The 18,688-nt window shown below is 39.9% G+C and overlaps 1 protein-coding gene across 4 annotated transcripts; it reads right to left on the reverse strand.

The window, feature by feature from the left end:
• Positions 1-451: 451 nt before the first annotated feature.
• LOC117488274 (complement C1q tumor necrosis factor-related protein 6-like) lies at positions 452-5,196 on the reverse strand. Of its 4 annotated transcripts, none has more exons than XM_034137088.1 (5): positions 5,086-5,196; positions 3,587-3,851; positions 2,033-2,095; positions 1,790-1,921; positions 452-1,010 (listed from the first exon to the last, which is right to left on the reverse strand). In XM_034137088.1, exons 2-5 carry the CDS (start codon positions 3,747-3,749, stop codon positions 730-732), a joined length of 639 nt encoding a protein of 212 aa, XP_033992979.1. In that variant the 5' UTR covers positions 3,750-3,851; positions 5,086-5,196; the 3' UTR covers positions 452-729. The 4 variants fall into 4 exon arrangements, with proteins under 4 accessions (XP_033992979.1, XP_033992980.1, XP_033992978.1 ...); XM_034137089.1 differs by lacking the exon at positions 5,086-5,196 and adding an exon at positions 3,852-3,870 and having other exon boundaries at positions 3,587-3,767; XM_034137087.1 differs by lacking the exon at positions 5,086-5,196 and having other exon boundaries at positions 3,587-3,911.
• Positions 5,197-18,688: the final 13,492 nt, after the last annotated feature.

Raw genomic sequence — 18,688 nt, forward strand, 5'->3', positions numbered from 1 at the left:
TGCAGAAATGATTTAAAGGATAATCATTGATCAGCAGTAAGTAAGGGGTGGGAATTAATAAGCATTTGCTTCCTCCTGCTCCCTTTCAGACACATATGATTTATTATGACTATTTGTTGTTGAATATATAAATATTATTATGAATATTGATAAATACTGTATTCTAACAATACGGTATTCTGTTCTTCACATTTGTTTTTGTTTTATTTGTTTTTTTTAATCTGTTCGAAATAAAGATGGAAATGAAAAATGAAATTGTCAAAAATGTTATGATAGCCTCAATTAATAAACATCTTTCAGTTTATTCCAAATTACACTGCAGTGTCAAATTGGTATAATATGAAGTTGACAGAGGAACAAGTTACATTTGAAGTAAGTTAAGTTTAGCATTTTAATTACAATTAAGTCTATGTGATGATTTTATCTCATTACAAATTAAACAAAATGGCGGTTTAATGCTTTAAATGTGTAGCTTTATTAATAGAAACAGTTTATATAGCAAACATTTACTCAATGAATATACACTTTTCTAAGTTTTTAATGTTTCAATGTGCACACTTATAATAGGGATTTCTTTTAACCTATATTTAGTGTTTGATTAAAGTTGTCCCACCACCAAATCAGCTAAGAGAGAAAACTAACAGAGTGGCTGCTAAAGATCCAAATATTTTATCTAGAATTTTTGAAGATCATTCCAGACTTGCTACCTTCAGGTTATAAAGCAGACCACTACAGAGAGAATAACAGAAAACCAATGAAGGTGCAGTGGGTATTCCCATTATCATGAACCCAGGTGTTCTTCCAGAGTTTCATGTACACCTGGTCTCCCACTTCAAGCTGCAGAGTCAAGCCGTTGGTTGCCGTCTCATGGCGGTTTCCAGCTGCATGGTTGTACACAATAACCATCTGCTCTCTATTCTTCATCAGGCCCAGCCCCATTGGTTTAGATGAATAAGTATGACCAGAGAAGCTGAAGTAATAGACTCCTTTGACAGGAGCAGTGAAAATACCTGGGGATGAAAAAGAGAGAAAGTTACTGTTAATCTGTTGTGCATTGAGCCTTAAGGCCCTGACACACCAAGCAGTCACCAGAGAACTCGCCGACGTCGACTGTTGCGTCGCCGTGTTCTCCTGCGTCTTGGCCATGTGTCTCACTGGAACACACCGCAAAGACTTCCGCCGAGCACGTACGAACTGCATGCGTGAGTGGCAATAACTCTCCTTACCAGCAGGCGGCGGTAGTGTGTATTCGTCATTCAAAAGAGGCAACAACCGGAAGACAGAGAAGAAGAACAGACTGCGTGATCTAAACAAGCAATAGCGTGTGCGTTCCATTTTCACTCTCGTACATCGAAAACATGTTTCGTGCGGTACTGGAGCTATCAGCCATTGGAGTGTTGCTTGTGAAAACATTCTTAAGCAACCGTTTCGCTTCTCATGCACTGTTTCGCTAAATGGTGTTCCCAACTCCCCTGATCTGAGAATCAACGCACTAGCCCACTGCGCCATAGCTGAATGTCCTCCTAGTGCACCATTGTGTTTTATTAAACCAAATATCTCTCAGAGGGGCGTGGGGAGTGGCTCCTTATTTTCATCTAAAGTAACAGACCCAGAATCATCACTTCTTAAACAGGGCTGAAACTGGATTATGGGATGCTACAATGATCTGTTTGGTATTTCGAGCCAAACACTTCAGAGACATGTTTTGTATATATCTGAGACCTATAATATATTATTGGAAAAGAGTATAATAGGGGACCTTTAACACACATCATGTTGCTCAGTTTACCTGTTCCAGGGTTGTATGCGCCGGTGTTTGTGAAGACCTTCTTGTAGGTCAGTGTGATGTCAGCGTTGAAAGGTCCAACATCTCCAACGGGGCCTAAAGTTGCTCCAAATGCCACATGCTGACCTTGAAAGGTTACATAAAAACATTTTTGTTTAAAAAGTGTCATCAAGTTGAAAACAATGCAAGCCATAGGCCTACCTAAAATAAATGAAAACATAGTGTCCATTTACTTTATATTCTTACCTTGATCTGCCCTCAGATCCTCTACTTGTTTCTCAGTGTCTTTCAGTTTGGTCTTCAGGCTCTCTATGGTGTGAGGGAAGAGTGAAGAAAAGATCTCACATATCCAGATACTGAAATAGACTAAATGCTCTGCCTCTCACACTGTACACTGCGGACACAGCAGACACACAGAGGTGCTCTCAGTCCCCCCACATTCATCCACTGTATTATCTCCATTTAGCTAGATACACTTAGGCCAATGAATTCAATATGTGTGCATCCACTTTGTGATTATTTCTATAAGGCTGGGTATTTGTATTCTAGGTGAAAGAAATGACTAACTTAATAAGACTTTACGCTGATCAGGCCTTAATGCTGATATCAAACTGAAATGTTTCCTTGGATACTGATGCTGTCTCCTCTCTGTCCTCCAGAAGGCAGGCAAGTACAACTCAGGAAAAGAAAAGCTGTACAGTCCTATCAATATGCTTCCATTCAAGCAGCCTTTAATAAAGCATTTCAGGATTCTTTAAACTGCAGATCTGTGCTTACATAAACCAACCTCCTGTTAAATCCTGTGAACAAGTGTTTTTATAATTGAGACATAAAACAATAAATCATGAATAGTTCCTAGTGTGAAATCAATATATGTTTTGGATTTCGGATTGTAAACATTGGTGCGTCGATTATATATTGATTGTGTCTGATGTTATTTACACTGGTAGAAGATCACATTTACTTACTACAATGTTGAGGTACTTCCTATTTTATGCAACTTTATGCTTAATTTCTGAGTTAAATATTTAACTTTTTTCCTTTGCCTGGTTATTTGACACTTTTCGTTACTTTGCAGATTAAGATGATTGATATAAAATATCAATCAACTAATCAATGATGATGTTTTATAATACATTGAGCTTCACAGCAGTATTTGGACTAATCAAAATTACTCTACCTTAAACAGCTACAACATTAAAGTGATGAACACATGAATGCCTCAATAATTATAATCCAACAACATAATATAGATTTCTCTGAAACTGGCTATTCTGCCAAATGTATTCCTATTACTTTTTGTTATTTAATTTTTTATAAAGCTGATACTTTTATAATTTTCCTTCAGTCACATCGTGAATGACAAAACCCATTTTCCGAGGGGTAAATTAAGTTAACAAGCCATATATAAAGTTTTATATAAATATATAGATACAATATTATGAAATAGGTTATCCTCCTAAATTAATTCTATAAGTATATTTTGATGCTAATTAATTTACACTTTTACTTATTTGAATTTGAATGCAGGACTTTTACTTGTAACAACGCACTTCTACACTGTAGTTTTAGATTTTGTCTTGTAACATTTTAGTGCAGAAGTGAGAAGATAGTTTTTTGTTCTCATGTGTTTCTTGAAAAAGAGACATCATTGTCAACAAAACCACCTGCTTGCGTATACTTCAACATTACAAGATTTTCTGCAGCATAAGGGTAATGCATTATACGAAATACCAACTACTGTGTTGAAAGATAAATGCGATCATGAATCGTCTAAAAAATAGGTTTGTCTTTTCTTACCGGTCATCTGCTTGTGATCCATCAACTCTTTTTCAGTCTTTGTCAGTCTGGCCTCCATCTCTTCAATTTTGTTGTCAATGTTTGTCCAAAGATAAGGGTTGAGTGCCTGGTACACAGGCAGGTAGAGGAGGCAAAGAGCCAATGCAGCAACCAAAGTCTTCATATTTGAGTCTTGGTGGACCTGTACTAAATCAACAATGCTTTATATACCATCCCGAAGAGGAAATGTTCTTGCTCTTGCACAAGTTTTAGTAAGCTCACATACCTGGCTGCAGGGGCGGACTGGCCATCTGTAGAATCTGGAGAACCACAGAACGGCCGGTCCTCAAGGGCCGTTGACGGCCGGCCGGCCGGCCCTTTAAAACAATTGTTTAACGTCATCATTTAAGTTGCGCTGACGGCCTTTTTCTCATAGTGTTACTGTTTTAGTTACCATTTAAATATTGAATTCTATTTATTACTTTTATTTTAAATCAAATCCACCTGTTTTAGATAATATATTTATTTTGAGGTTGATTTGCAGGTTGGTTGTTATTTGTATTGTTACTGTGTATTTTATTATATTAACTACTATTTATTGCTATTTATAAAATACTGTTATGAACACTATACAATGTCTTTATTTTTGTAGATACCAGAATACATGACACAATGAATCTTTGTAATATATTTATGTTCTCTAGTTTAAATAATCATACCAGTATTTAAACAATGTATGCTGGTCACCTGGAATCCTGCTAAGCTTCCAGCATGGTATGTTTAATACTATTATTTATTAAACATAAACTGGTGATAGATGGATGCTGTTTTTTTTAGCTGGCCAGGATGGCTGGTTTAGCTGGTTTAGCTGGTTCAGCTGGTGCACCAGCTAAACCAGCCATCCTGGCCAGCTAAAGTGTCCAAAACCCCTCTAAACCAGCCAGTCTGGTCAACTCAGTTGGTCAGGTTGGTTGACCAGCCTGACCAGCTAAGTTGGTCGACGCTGTTTTTTTCAGCAGGGTAGACGCCGCGGCAGACAGGGAGAATGAAAAAACATGGATAAAAATCAGAGAAAACGAAAAGAAAAAGGTGGGGCTGAGAAGGCAAGAGAAAAAAAGGTGAAGTCACTCGCAGGTGAAGCATATAAATGTCGCAAATTGACAGACCTTTTTGGCAGCTGCGCTGCTACAAGCACTATCATCAGCAGAACAAGTGCAAGATAATGAAGAGAATGATGAGGGCGCGAGTTCAGATATACAGCCAGCCTCCTGCGTTCATGATGAGGGACAGAGAGTTGAGATGGTGGAAGAACCAGCTCAACTGGCACATACAAGTGCAGGGCAAGAGCAAGAAGTGGATGACAATTATCCCTTGAACTGCATGAATGCAGCCTAATAAACAGCTGATTTCAAATAACTAATAGTACTGTATTTTTTTTTCTGATGCCCCCCCATTCACATTTCATGTGGCCGGACTGGGTCAGTTTCCAGGGCTGAATTCTAGTCCCAGTCCGCCCCTGCCTGGCTGCATTCCATTTTTCGCCCAGCCTGGGTCCTTCCGCACTATAAACAGGAGCTGCGTTTCACTTCTCTTATTTTTCATTTCCTCGCTCCTCGGTCTCGGTCTCACCGGAAGTTGATTTGTCTGCGCCATCTTGAGTAGCGTCCCAATGGCCTTCTTTTTGCCGGAGGACCGAGGATCGAGGAGCGAGGAGCGATAATGGAGGAGCTATAATCGAGGAACCACCAGACCATCCTTCGATGAAATCCTCAGATACTCGCCCCGCCCCCTTACTGTGTATCGCTCACTGATTGGACAATGCAGCGCATGCAATGATCTGATGCTTCTTGACATGAGAGCAGTTTCCCAGCGGAGTGAAGAAAACACATGAAACTCACGGGACTCACTCCTCAGTTCATACAGTGTTTTGTTTCAATGAATGCATCATTCAGTTACAAATATGTGATATATCTGAACAACAAAGTGGACAAAAATCATTTCATTCATTTATTGGAAACATTTTCGTGATCGCTTTTTTCGTTTTACATTTTCATTTATTGTCATTTCCATTCAGTCAGTCATTCAGTGCTATTTAACATGTTAATTTCCTACATATCCACACAAACAAACTAAGTGTGCAATCCAATGAATGTTAATCTAACTGGGTTTTGATAGATAACATATCTCTTTTTCTTCTCTCAATTCTTTTATTTATATTGTGCACTCTAATCAATATTAATCAAACTAATATTCGTTTATACATTTTAAGAATGGCGTTTATCTTTTTTGAGAATTAGTTCTTATTTGATTTTATTTATTTGGGTCTACAACAGATGATACAAATGTTTGTGTCAGTAAATGTGTACTAACAGAGGCGGGGGTGTTTGTGAAAATAACGGGGACAGAGCTGGCTGCTGTCAGACGAACAGCTGTGCGGCGTCATCACAAACGGACGTCGCTTCACGTGACGCTCCGGGGGAAAGGACGTCCCATTGCTCTTAAAACTCATTTCCCTGCTTCTCGTGGTTTCCTTGCGTCTCTCCATGCTTCCCTGGTGGGAGGGACTAGTCGCAGGGAAACGACGCAAGTGAGGGACGCAAGGAATCCATTTAACCGAAGTGAAACGCAGCCATTGTTGGCAGAACCCCACGGCGGTGTCGCCTTTTGAGTTGCATAAATAAATGTGCCGTTGCTTAACGGAAATCCACGTGCCGTGCGTCTCCCTCTCTTCTGTTGTGGCCTGTGAGCCGGTCGTAACACACACAAAGACGGAAATGCCACTTTAATTTACCAGAAAATAAAAAGCGTGTCTAAATCTGAGCATTTCTCCTTTGCCAAGATAATCCATCCACCTCACAGGTCACAGGTGTGACATATCAAGATACTGATTAGACAGCATGATTATGGCAGAGGTGTGCCTAAGGCCACTCTAAAATGTGCACTTTTATCACACAGCACAATGCCATAAATGTCGCAGTGTGCAATTGGCATGCTGACTGCAGGAATGTTCACCAGAGCTGTTACCTGTGAAACTAATGTTAATTTCTCAACCATGAGCTGTCTCCAAAGGCGTTTCCGAGAATCTGGCAGTACATCCAACAGGCCTCACAACCCAAGACCAGGACCTCCACATCTTTGCCTGCAAGATCCTTGACCAGCCATCTGGACAGCTGATGCAACAATCAGTTTGCATAACCAAAGAATTTCTTTCCAAACTGTCAGAAACCGTCTCAGGGGAGCTCATCGGCATGCTCGTTGTCTTCACCGGGGTCTTGACCTTACTGCAGTTAGTCTTGGTAACTGACTTGAGTGGGCAAATGCTCACCTTCGATGGCGTCTGTATCCAGGATTTCACTGTACAGGGAAGATGGCATGCAGCGTGTATTGCGTCATGTGGGTGAGAAGCTCGCTGATGTCAACGTAGTGAATCAAGTGGCCCATGGTGGCAGTAGGGTAATGGTATGGGCAGGAGAATGTTATGTTCTGGAAATCTTAGACCTAGTCAATACTGCTGAGATATACAATTAGAATGATCAATCAATAAAATGGTGGAAACAGAGTTGTCTTTCTGGTTCTTTATTTGAAGCTTCAAATAAGGCACAGGTCTCACGGAGTACAGAGTATTCTGGAAGAGTGCGCACAGGGGGAAGAGTGCGTATAGGTTTTATAGGATCTTGACAGTTCAACAACACTTTGTCACCTGTCACTGTGGCAGGGCTGGATGGATAGATAAGCTACGCCCGCTTTCCAGAGGAACAGAAACCATACATTGGCAATAAAGTAAATCAGGAACTTAGCTAAAAACAGGAACTGGTTTAAGACAGATGGAAGTGTTGAAAGTAGGAACACATTGTGGGTTAAAGACAGGTGCAAGTGAGGACAGCAGGAAGTAATTGTGAGGTCACGACAGATATAACCAAGAATTTAGGAACTCATTGTAAGACAAGGAACAAACACAGGAACTTGTTTGAGACTGTTGGAGCAGAACACCTATTGTGGTGGCTGATAGCCACCCCCTCTGCTACGCGCCGTTCGTTGGATGAGGCTGAAATCTCTATTAAAATAAAGAAAGGAATTGAAAACACTGGAATCAAAAGTTATAACAATTATCTGAGTTTACTTCTGGTAGGAAACCAAACACATATACAAGTTATACAGAGTACTCCGGACTTCAGGTTTGTGATGCGATGCGGACACAGATGTCGGGACCAACCAACTCACCAAACCAGAAGCATTTTTACATACAAAACCAACCGTATTCATATCCCTATTTTGGGGCGGAGATGTGTTGACTTCCCCCTTCCCCTTTCATTCCAAAGCGAATGAGAGAGTCCGTGAGGAGGAGCTGTCTAAGCTGCTCACCTCCCCCAAGTGTTTTTACTGGCTGGATTCACTTCTGGTCGGGCTCAATAGTTCTGACCAGAACGTCAAATTCCAAAGTTTCACAAGGTCAAAAGTCAACCCTTATCTCTGTGGGGATCTTCACTCCCTTACCTTCCCATGAGAGTTCTTCACATAAACTATCCCCCTTCAGACATTTAAACCTTTCTGCATATATTTAATGAGGTCTTTAACGACTTTAAAAACAACATCTGTTGTGGAGGGGTGAAAAGGAGCGGTGTAATGATGTCTTTAATGACCTTAAAACCAACATCTGTTTTTAGGGGTGAAAAGGCCAATGTGTGTGTGTGAAACAGAATCTCTGGGTCAGTGAGTTTGAAAGTAAGAATATCATTTCTATATATATGATTACCCAAAACCGTTGTGATTACCTATAACAGTTGTGATTACTTAAAACAGTTCAAACAATACATGTTCACTTGAATACAGTGTAGAATCATATCTTTTTACTTCAAGACACTGCTTCTCCCTTTGCTCACGACAGTGTCTCACCCCCAGACATCCTTAAGGCTAGTTATATGTTGACAGTGGCGGTGCCAGGGTATGGCTGGGGTAGGCTACAGCCATACCAAGAAATGGCTTAGCCCCACCTTAGCCCCACCATGAAAAGTGATGCAAATTCAATTAAATAATAAGCGAAATGCTAAATGTTGAGAACACGGATTGCGAAAATATACGGGTCGTGTCCACAGCACACAAACTGATCCTGCTGTAACAACAAGTGCACGTTACTGATGCAATATGGTTGAGACCATTCGGGCTTATGCTATAAGAGGGGTGCAAGGAATAGTCTAAGTAGTGGGGGAGTTTTATACACTAAAGGTGTGGAAATTCTCTGGCGTTATAATATCAGCGCGGCCGCGGTCAGATCAAAATGCCTCCGAATGCAATTTGAATAGACCTACAGCCAATCAGAGCAACGCAACGTTGGATCTGCGTCATGCCTTATTGATTGAGATCAATCGAAACCGCCATTCAGTATCCCCATTGGATCTTCAACGTGTACTATCATACGTCACGTTCACAGTGATCCCTTTTTATTTACTACAAGACAAATGTGCCATTTTATTTCATACAGTTCCATTTTGATTGAGACAGGGAAATAATCTAAACCTCACGCGTGGCGTTTCACTGTCAAGGGGGGCGATATAGCGTGTATGTAATTACATTGCAAATACTGACTTGAGCACCACCACTGTATGGGTTAGCCCTACCATAGATTACCCAACAAAAATGCTCTGGCGCCGCCACTGTATGTTGAACAGAGGGCATGGATTAAAATACATCCTCATGGAACAACTGCATAGCATTTTACCATATTAGGTAACACATAAAGTTGGTTTGCACATCATATAAAGTTTACACTACATATAGAGTTTGCCATTACATATAAAGTTTTAAGTATGCACTTGTATAAAGTTTTCCACTACAGTTATTGACAGCAAACATAGGTGCATTTTATTGATGGCATTTTGAATTTGAGATACCATGACGAGATCCTGTGGTCCATTGTTGTGCCATTCATCCACCGCCATCCCCTTATGTTGCAGCATGATAATGCACGGCCCCATGTTGCAATAATCTGTACATGATTCCTGGAAGCTGAAAATATCCCAGTTTTTTCATGGCCTGCATACTTTACTCACCGGACATGTCACCCATTGAGCATGTTTGGGATGCTCTGGATCGACATATATAGGCGCGTTCACACCAAGTACTTTTCCCACAGTAGTTCATGAGAACTTTAGTTCATGAGAGTTCTTTTAGTTCTGACGAACTAAAGCAGATCGCGTTCACACCAAAATGAGTTCCTGGGGGTGGATTAGGCAAATGAGCCGCTGACGTCACTTCTTCTTCTTCTGCTTTGCTTTTCCTGGCAGGCCGCAAACAACTTCACGGCGAGTACAGTAGGTGGCGGTATGCACCTTAAAGTTGCAATCCGCCAAAAAACCGAGAGAAGAAGAAAAAAAACTTCCGCTTCCGCTGTATGCTTCTGTTTACCTTCCGACCTCAGTCAGACACGCTATGGAGTTGACTGAAGTTGTGGTTTTGGTGCTGAGTTATTTAAGCCAATAACTCAGCCACAAATACAGATCGCGGTTAAGAAGCCTTAACAAAAGGACTGGACGGCGACAAGCACACGCTATGGACATGTTTCGTTGTAGGACAGCTGAGGATGATGACCGTTATCACGCCCAAAGAACAGCAATGGTACGTTCAGTAAATCACATTAATACTATCTAATGTAGGATTTATGGAGTTATGTAGGGCTAATTTGTGTCTTTGTATGTGTTCCAGATATGCGGTGCTTGATGAAGCGAAACGACTGCAACATGGACAATATCAAAATCCAGGTGGCAGCATGTTGCGTATTGCGTAACCTGTGTGAGCGTCGTGGTGATGAGTACAGGGAGGAATGGACTGCCTTACCGGCGACCCAGCTTGATGACAACCATTCATATTTTTTTGTTTATTACAAATTAAAGTAAAATATACACAAGTGTCTTGATTAAATGATTGTAGAATAAGGATTTTGGACGTTTGCCCTGCAGCCATGAATTGCATTAAAAGTAGCAAGAAACTTTGAATTGATTTCATTTTATACACATTTATATCTGAGTAGGCAATATCAATATCAATTACTGTAGTACATGTCATTCATTTATTTGTGATATAAAGTCTATGCCTAGGTGGTGCATATTCTGGAAAATCAATTGAGAAACAAAAAGAACAAAATCTCAAATTGTTTAAATGACTTCTGATTTGTCTGACCATAGGAAAGAGTTAGATAAGAAATAATACCACTAACATGTCTGTAGTATTGCACAGTAAATAGGCTCAGCAGTTAACACATTTATTATATATCCTCCTATGTTCCCTTACTATAATTAATTAAAATATTGAACTCACAACACTGTTAATTACAAACTTAACCATTTATCTTTCTATAAATAGTGTTTGTGTTGATGGACGCCATTTTGAAATACAATTGAATGATCTTTTTCAAAGACACATATATGGGGTGGGACACAATAAATAAAGCTTCGCCAGTTTCATGGTGTCATGATGGTATCAGAATAATCACTTACATGTGATGTATAGGATGCTACACAGGTCACCATAAAGATAAAGTGTCAGGAGAAATAAGCAAGATACATTTTCTGTTTAATCGCAATGTAGGTTCTCTTTTATTTATCAGCAGCAGATCAATAAGTGTCAGTAGTATCAAAACAATATAATAACAGTGGCAATATATATATATATATATATATATATAATAACAATAGGTAGGCTGAGCAGACACACCTTAGTGCAAAGTGAAGTGTCAGTATTAATAACAGTGGCATATATATATATAATCACAATAACACAAAATTAACTCTCCCAGGTGTAGGCAATTTGGGGTGAAGTGTCTTGCCCAGGGACACAACAACATCCTGACTGCAGTGGGGTTTGAACCTGGGCTCCCCTGATCTGAACACCAACGCACCAGACCACTGCACAACAAGCCTCCCAACAAGTCATTGTACAGTTTATCAACGACGACAAGTTTTTCTTAATTTTTGTATTGAAGGCCTGTTGGATTTAATCAGCTCGCTTAGCACTGCCAGAAGCCCAGCCTGAAAGGTATTTTGTTGCTCCACCTCGATTCCTGGGCCTTGTGTGAATGCAGCAGCCGTTCGTCGTGCATCTCCTTGGCACGCAGGTCCTCATTCTCCTTGCTGACCATGGCACGGCTGTCCATCGCCATGATGGTGTCAAGGAAGCTGTCATCGCGTGCCCACTTTCCTAAGGTGAAATATGCAAGATACAAGATCAGTTTAATCGCAACAACGACACAACATTGTCCAAATACCAGAAGGGGAGCAGCCCATAACAGAGAGCCCCCCACGTCAGAGTTATCACTGTGGGCGATCTCCACCTCTGAGTCTCTCTCTGCAGGCACACAACAGGAGGAACACGGGGAACACCTTTGATTTGACTATTAACATTTTAAATGGTGAAGGCACTAGCAATTGGGGGATGGAGGGCTCTCAGGACATGATAGGGAGGCGTGTGGCGCAGTGGATAAGTGCATTGGTGTTCGGATCAGGGGAGCACAGGTTCAAACCCCACTGCAGTCAGCATGTCGTTGTGTCCTCGAGACACTTCACCCCAAAGTGCTCCTGTGGGGATTGCCCACAGTATTGAGTAGGTAAGCTTTGGATAAAAGCGTCTAACAAGTGACATGTAATGATTCAAAAAGCTTTTGGCGGCCATATTGAATAACAAACCAATGTGGTTTACTTGTTATCCACAGTTTAGCTGCTAAATGTTACCTTTACAAAGCTACGCTGAAAACACAGCAAAGTTCATATAACGGTATTAGGTTAGTTGAACCTAATATTTTTATAGTTAAACTCAACACTTTTCTTTGTGCTCCACATATCTAAATGTATAAAGTGTGTTTTCACCTCCGTTCCCTCCTGTTTGCTGCAGTATGGCAGCAGCGGTCAGGATGGGATCCTCTGTGATCAGATAGTGGTCCTGATGGTGTCCGCTGACCGGGCGCAGGCTGCCTACTCTCAGCGGGGGGGAACTGAACGTGGAAACTGTGTTTCTCTGAGGGATCCTCCATGTAGTCTGAGAAGCCTTCTAAGGAAACAAGGTCAAACTATTTAGGATAATACTATGAGAAGGAACAATGTTTAGGCAGTAAATAGAATTTCAATTACATTTCTACTTAAATGTGCAAAAATATTAGAACATCAGTCTTTGTGGCATGCAGGTAATCAACTGTTTAAGCTTTTACCATTAACATGTGGAATGAATGTTGCAAATTACTTGAAATTATAGCAACTACAATCTATTGTTTACCTCTATGCAGAGGTAGCATTATGTCCAGCTAGCATGCTAATTGCTAACGTTATATTATCGTTTTATCCCGGAGGGGAAAACTAGTTTCTAATCCTGAGAGAAACACCTCGCCTGAAACACACGATTAGTGCCATGAGTTAGTGAAGCAAATTACAGAACATTGCACACTTATTCACAAGTCAAAACGTGTTCATAGCGGGCATGGATGAGAATAGCTAGTGTTGGAGCGAACACCTATTGTGGTGGCTGATAGCCACCCCCTCTGCTACGCGCCGTTCGTTGGATGAGGCTGAAATCTCTATTAAATAAAGAAAGGAATTGAAAACACCAGAATCAAAAGTTATAACAATTATCTGAGTTTACTTCTGGTAGGAAACCAAACACATAAACAAGTTATACAGAGTACTCCGGACTTCAGGTTTGTGATGCGGTTTTACAGGTAGACAGACCAGCTTTCAGAAAATGAGAAGTATGGACTCCAGGTTTGTGATGCGGTTTACCGTCTTCTAGCACCAGCTTTCAACAAACCAGAAGCACTTTTACATACAAAAACAACAGTATTCATATCCTTATTTTGGGGCGGAGATGGGTCGACTCTTCCTTCCCATTTTACTCCCAAGCGAATCAGAGAGTCCGTGAGGAGGAGCTGTGTGAGCTGCTCACATCCCCCAGGTGTCCTTACTGGCTGGATTCACTTCTGGTCGGGTTCAATAGTTCTCACCAGAACGTGAAATTCCAAAGTTTCACAAGGTCAAAAGTCAATCCTTATCTTTGCCCCGATCTTCACTCCATTACCTTCCCATGGGAGTTTTTCACATAAACTATTCCTTCTCAGACATTTAAACCTTTGTGCACATATTTAATGATGTCTTTAACGACCTTAAAAACAACATCTGTGTGTAGGGGTCAAAAGGAGCGGTGTAATGATGTCTTTAACGACCTTAAAAACAACATCTGTGTGTAGGGGTGAAAAGGAGAGGTGTGTGTGTGAAACAGGATCTCTGGGTCAGTGAGTTAAAAGTGAGAATATCATTTCTATATATGTGATTACCCAAAACCGTTGTGATTACCTAAAACAGTTGTGATTACTTAAAACAGTTCAAACAATACATGTTCACTAAAATACAATTCAACATAATACATGTTTACTTCAATACAGTGTAGAATCATATCTTTTTACTTCACTAGCTAGCTAGATGTTATTAGCCAGCTTGGACCTAACGTTAGCAAGTTCCAGCATGGCTAGCTCGATCTACTGAGCAAATAAAAGTACATCTAAGACCAGTATTGTGCAGATTAAAACAGTGCAGTGCATGTATTTTATTTTACCTTCGTAGTCGTCACGACATGACTTTGCCAGGTCTGCTAACTTTGCTGATTCATTGAAACTTCAGTAGAAGCTTCTGAATGCCGCACTTCGCGTCCTCCGAGTAAATCGCCAGAAGCGCCGAGACATCCTCATCAATTCCACCGCTCCGATGATTTATTTAGTGTTGCTATAATAACTGCTTTCACAAAAGTAATCTCTTCGGGTAAACGAGCAAATACAATGGCCGCTTCCAAAAAAAAAATCAGAGTCAAACGGGCGTGGTTTGCATTCCGCACAGCCAATCAGACGTACGAACTATTTTCTCCCACAACAGACCCTGCTTTGTAGCAGGGACTGAAAAGCGGGTCGGACAAACTCATTTGAGCTAATTTAGTTCCTGGGGCTTTTTGGTGTGAACGCAAATATATCGTAGTTCTGATGAACTATTGTGGGAAAAGTACACCAAAGTACACCTATTGTGTCCGATTCAGGTTTTCTAGTTGAGCAGTCTGAGCAAAAGCTGATTAATACCCGTGACTACTGTAGAGTTGTCCCAGGAGTTAAAGCCGAATGTAACCTTCAAAAGCCAGATGTTAGTGGGGCTTTTTTGTCCAGAAGAAAAGGGCCTTTATTTGGACTCAAGGTCTGTTTGTTTAATGATAAGATGCCACAGTGTTTGGAGAATACACAACTTCCAAGAACCTCGAAACAAAAGTAAAGGATAACAAGGACAGATTAAAGGTGGGGTAGGTAATTTTGGAGAAACCAGCTCAAGTGCGCTAGAATTTGAAAATACTCAGCCGGAACAAATCTGCCACTTCCTTACAGAGCCCCTCCTCCAACACACACGAACGCGCACATGACCAATGAGGGCACAAGATAAGTTTGTGCACAGATGGAAGGCTGACAGGCAGGTAGGCGATCCAGTTATTGGTCATGCTTTTTACAGTACTACTGCTTCAACAGATGACATTTTTTTATGGATTTTTTGTCAAAGCACTTAAGATATTCATTGCTATCGGGATGTTAAGAGCATTCCATGGAATAAAACAAAAAGTGTATCTCGAGCCGGTTTCTCAAACTTACCTACCCCACCTTTAAGGATCTAGATCAAAATCATGGATCTATATTTTGAGATTTTGGTGATTTTGATAAAGCTTTCTTGTTACGTAAAGGTCAAATATATTCCATAAATTGCTCACTTCATATATCTATTTAAATAAAAAGCGGTTTCTAGTTCTAGTATTTTGTTATTAGTAATAGATAGAGAAAAGCTGGTAAGAGTTTGGAGCGTGCAAGAAACATGTCACAGAGGTCACATTTAACACGTGGCTAAAAATATGAGATGGGTCTTTGGACTGAGTAAACACAGCTGTACTTTATACTCAGGAGATCTGAAGTGTCTGAAGGAGCTTGCCCGACCTGTTGACACTATCATTCAGCTGTTAGTAGAGAAAAACATTTTTGAAAAGCCGTTTCCAAAGAACATTTCATCTCGCACATTCCAATGTGACACTTGCCTTCCCTGCGTTTTATTCTGCCTTGTTTTATTTATTCTATTCTGCAATCTTTTTTTGTAATCCTTTGTAGCTTTTCAATAGACCTGAAATGAAGGTTTCATAGAAAGGAGTGAAAAAAGGAGAAGTATTTAACCTTACCAGCTCACACCAGCAAAATGCACATCCATTAGAAGTCATTACAGCATGACACTGGCCACTGACTCATATGAGACACAGTCCTGTGTGATAGTTTCACACATGCTTTTATGCATCAATTAAATCCCATCAGTCAAAGGTTATCTAATATGGAGCAGGTCAAAGGATGAGCCCGGGATGAAACCTCAGCACATCCTGTTCGCAGTGACTCACTTTAACAATGAAAGACCAATTGTATTCATGTAAGAGAAGCAGAGTGTCCCACTGGCATTGATGGTCTCATCTCCTTGACTTCATTGTGGGCAGTGATGGCTCATTCTTCTTCTTCTCCTCTCCCAAAGGTGCATTGAGACATTAAAGTCTCCCACTGTTCAGTTTTTGATGTCAGCATGTGTGAGGTCAGAAACGCTTTTTGGATTAAATGTGTTTTTAAGGGCTCAACAAGATAACTGTTTCGTGTGGGTGCAAAACCCCTTTTTGTTGAGTGGCTTACAATAACAAATGTTTGCACTTTCTGGGAAAATTGTTTGGAACTTTTGATGTTACGAAACATTTCCCAAGAACCAAACCAATACATCTGACTTTGGTACAGCCGCTGGACACAGAATTGAATTCATATGTTCTCTTTCTTGCACAGGGGACATTAGAGGGCTGATAACGTCGGGTTACGTATTGTAACCCTTGTTATATAAACACAGGCGGAGCCCTCTACTGGACTCTATGGGTACTACCTTATCATGCAAGCATTCACCTACTGAGATTTCTATAGACGTAGCCGGCCCCGGGGCGGGCCTACCTGAATGCGTGCGCATCTCACTTACGTATAAAAGGAGGCCTCGCCTCCTGACCACCATCCTACAGATGGAGCCTCTTATTTTGGACCCCAGCATACAGCTTCCTGCCGACTGCCAGCCAGTTGCCAGCCAGTTGCCTGCCAAAGACCAGTATTCAGGAATGTTAGGCCCTCCCACTATTCTCCAATTTCAGGGTTTAACCAGGAGATGGCGCTATATATTAAATAACTAAGACTTAGTTTTTCACAATAGAAAATGCAGATATTATATAAAAAACTAAAGTTAAAATCTTGTTTTTAATGCCCCAAGAGCAATAACATCTTGTCACAAGCTTTTTGGAAGAAAAAGACTGACTCAAGAGACCTGTAGTTGACTAATTACAGGCCTCAATAAAGTTCTGCCATTGGTTGTGAAAAACAACGGTGGACATAGTGGAAAGTGAAATTGACATTGTCGAATTTAATAAAAATACAAAATAATGTATCTGTGCACGTGTTTTACTATGTGATCTGCACTTATCAAACATCTAATTAAGGCGAGACACCCCAGGTGAATAGGGTATTTTTAACTTAAAGATATCAGCTAAATATTTCTCCAGTTAATTACTTACAATAAGGCAATTGTTTTTTGTATTACAAGTTTTCTGAAATAGCATGTTTAAATATCCAAATGAACCATTATCTCATGAAATATGCGCATATTTTAACACATTTCAGGAACCGAAATCTGAACTTTGGATAAAGCCAGGATCAAAATCATTGTTTCATTTTGTAGTCATATTAGTATCTAAGGCTTTTACAGAAGGGATTTTGGATATCTCTTTTTATCACTCCATAAATCAGAAAATACTGTCAACAGCCCTAAAATATCAATTTTCACCATGTTTTTAGGTATAAAATGTTATATAATTCAGGCTATGAATTATATATGACCAAACCCTTCTGTAAAAGCCTTCATAATATTGATAGGAATATAACTGGAAGGTTTGGTGTATGTAACTGCTGAGTGATTCTACAATTTAGGGTACATTCCATGTCCATTGATGTCCATTGATGATAATTATAATTATTCTAACTATTTTCTTCAAAAATATCATATTTTGCCTATTATTGGAAAGCATGTTATAATATCACACAAACATTATGTGCATCCTATGCTTTATTTAGCTTGAAATGTGTCATGATGTTCTTAAATTGTCAGTTTTTGCTATGTCCGTTTTTTCAGTTGAGGGTGTCTTGGATTCAAAATAATGAATAAAAACCATTAAAGTAAATTTAAAAAATGATTCATTTATTTCAAAAGTCTAAATACTAAAGAATAATAACATATTTTTAATTGATTTCCCCCTTTAAATAATTTAAATATCTTAATATATGAATGTCCGCAAAAGTTCTGTCAACTATGTTACTAACAGAACTTCCCCCTTTAACTCAAAAATTGTTTGTCCCAATACCATGTCACCAGCATCACATGATGCCATGTTCCTCTTTGGCAGACATTTTGAACACACTGTGGTGATTGTCCTCTACATTTTTACAATATTTTATGTATAATAGCACATGGTCAATTAATATACTCATTGACAATCAACAATGTTACGTACATTGTTATGGTTTACAATTGTTTAATGATTTTAATTCAATTATATGTGCAAATGTGATGTTAACCTGTTCAAGAAAATGACATGTGGTCATCCAGGCAAGGCCTACCATTGAAATGATGGGTCAAAATAGGGAAATTAGCCGCGTTCACACCAAGTACTTTCCTGTACTTAGTTCCGGCACTAAGAGCCCTGGCGCTTTTAACCCCAGGGTACTTAGTACAGATCGCGTTCACACCGGAGTACTTTTCCCTGAGGGAAGATTACAAGTACAGTAGGTGGCGGTAAGCACCTTAAAGTTGTTTGCAACCCGCTACAAAACAAGAGAAGAAGAAAAACTGATACAGGATCTGTTTAATCGCCATGTCGGTTTTCTTTATTGCACTCTCAAGACATAACATTAAATAGAAATATTTTAAATGTAACTAAAGTGTCAGTTGTACATGTCAGTAAACATTGTCAATATAAAATAAAGTGTCAGTTGTACTATATAATAACAGTAATAAC

This window comes from Trematomus bernacchii, unplaced genomic scaffold (assembly GCF_902827165.1).
Source record: "Trematomus bernacchii unplaced genomic scaffold, fTreBer1.1, whole genome shotgun sequence".
In the NCBI taxonomy this organism is placed as follows: Eukaryota; Metazoa; Chordata; class Actinopteri; order Perciformes; family Nototheniidae; genus Trematomus; species Trematomus bernacchii.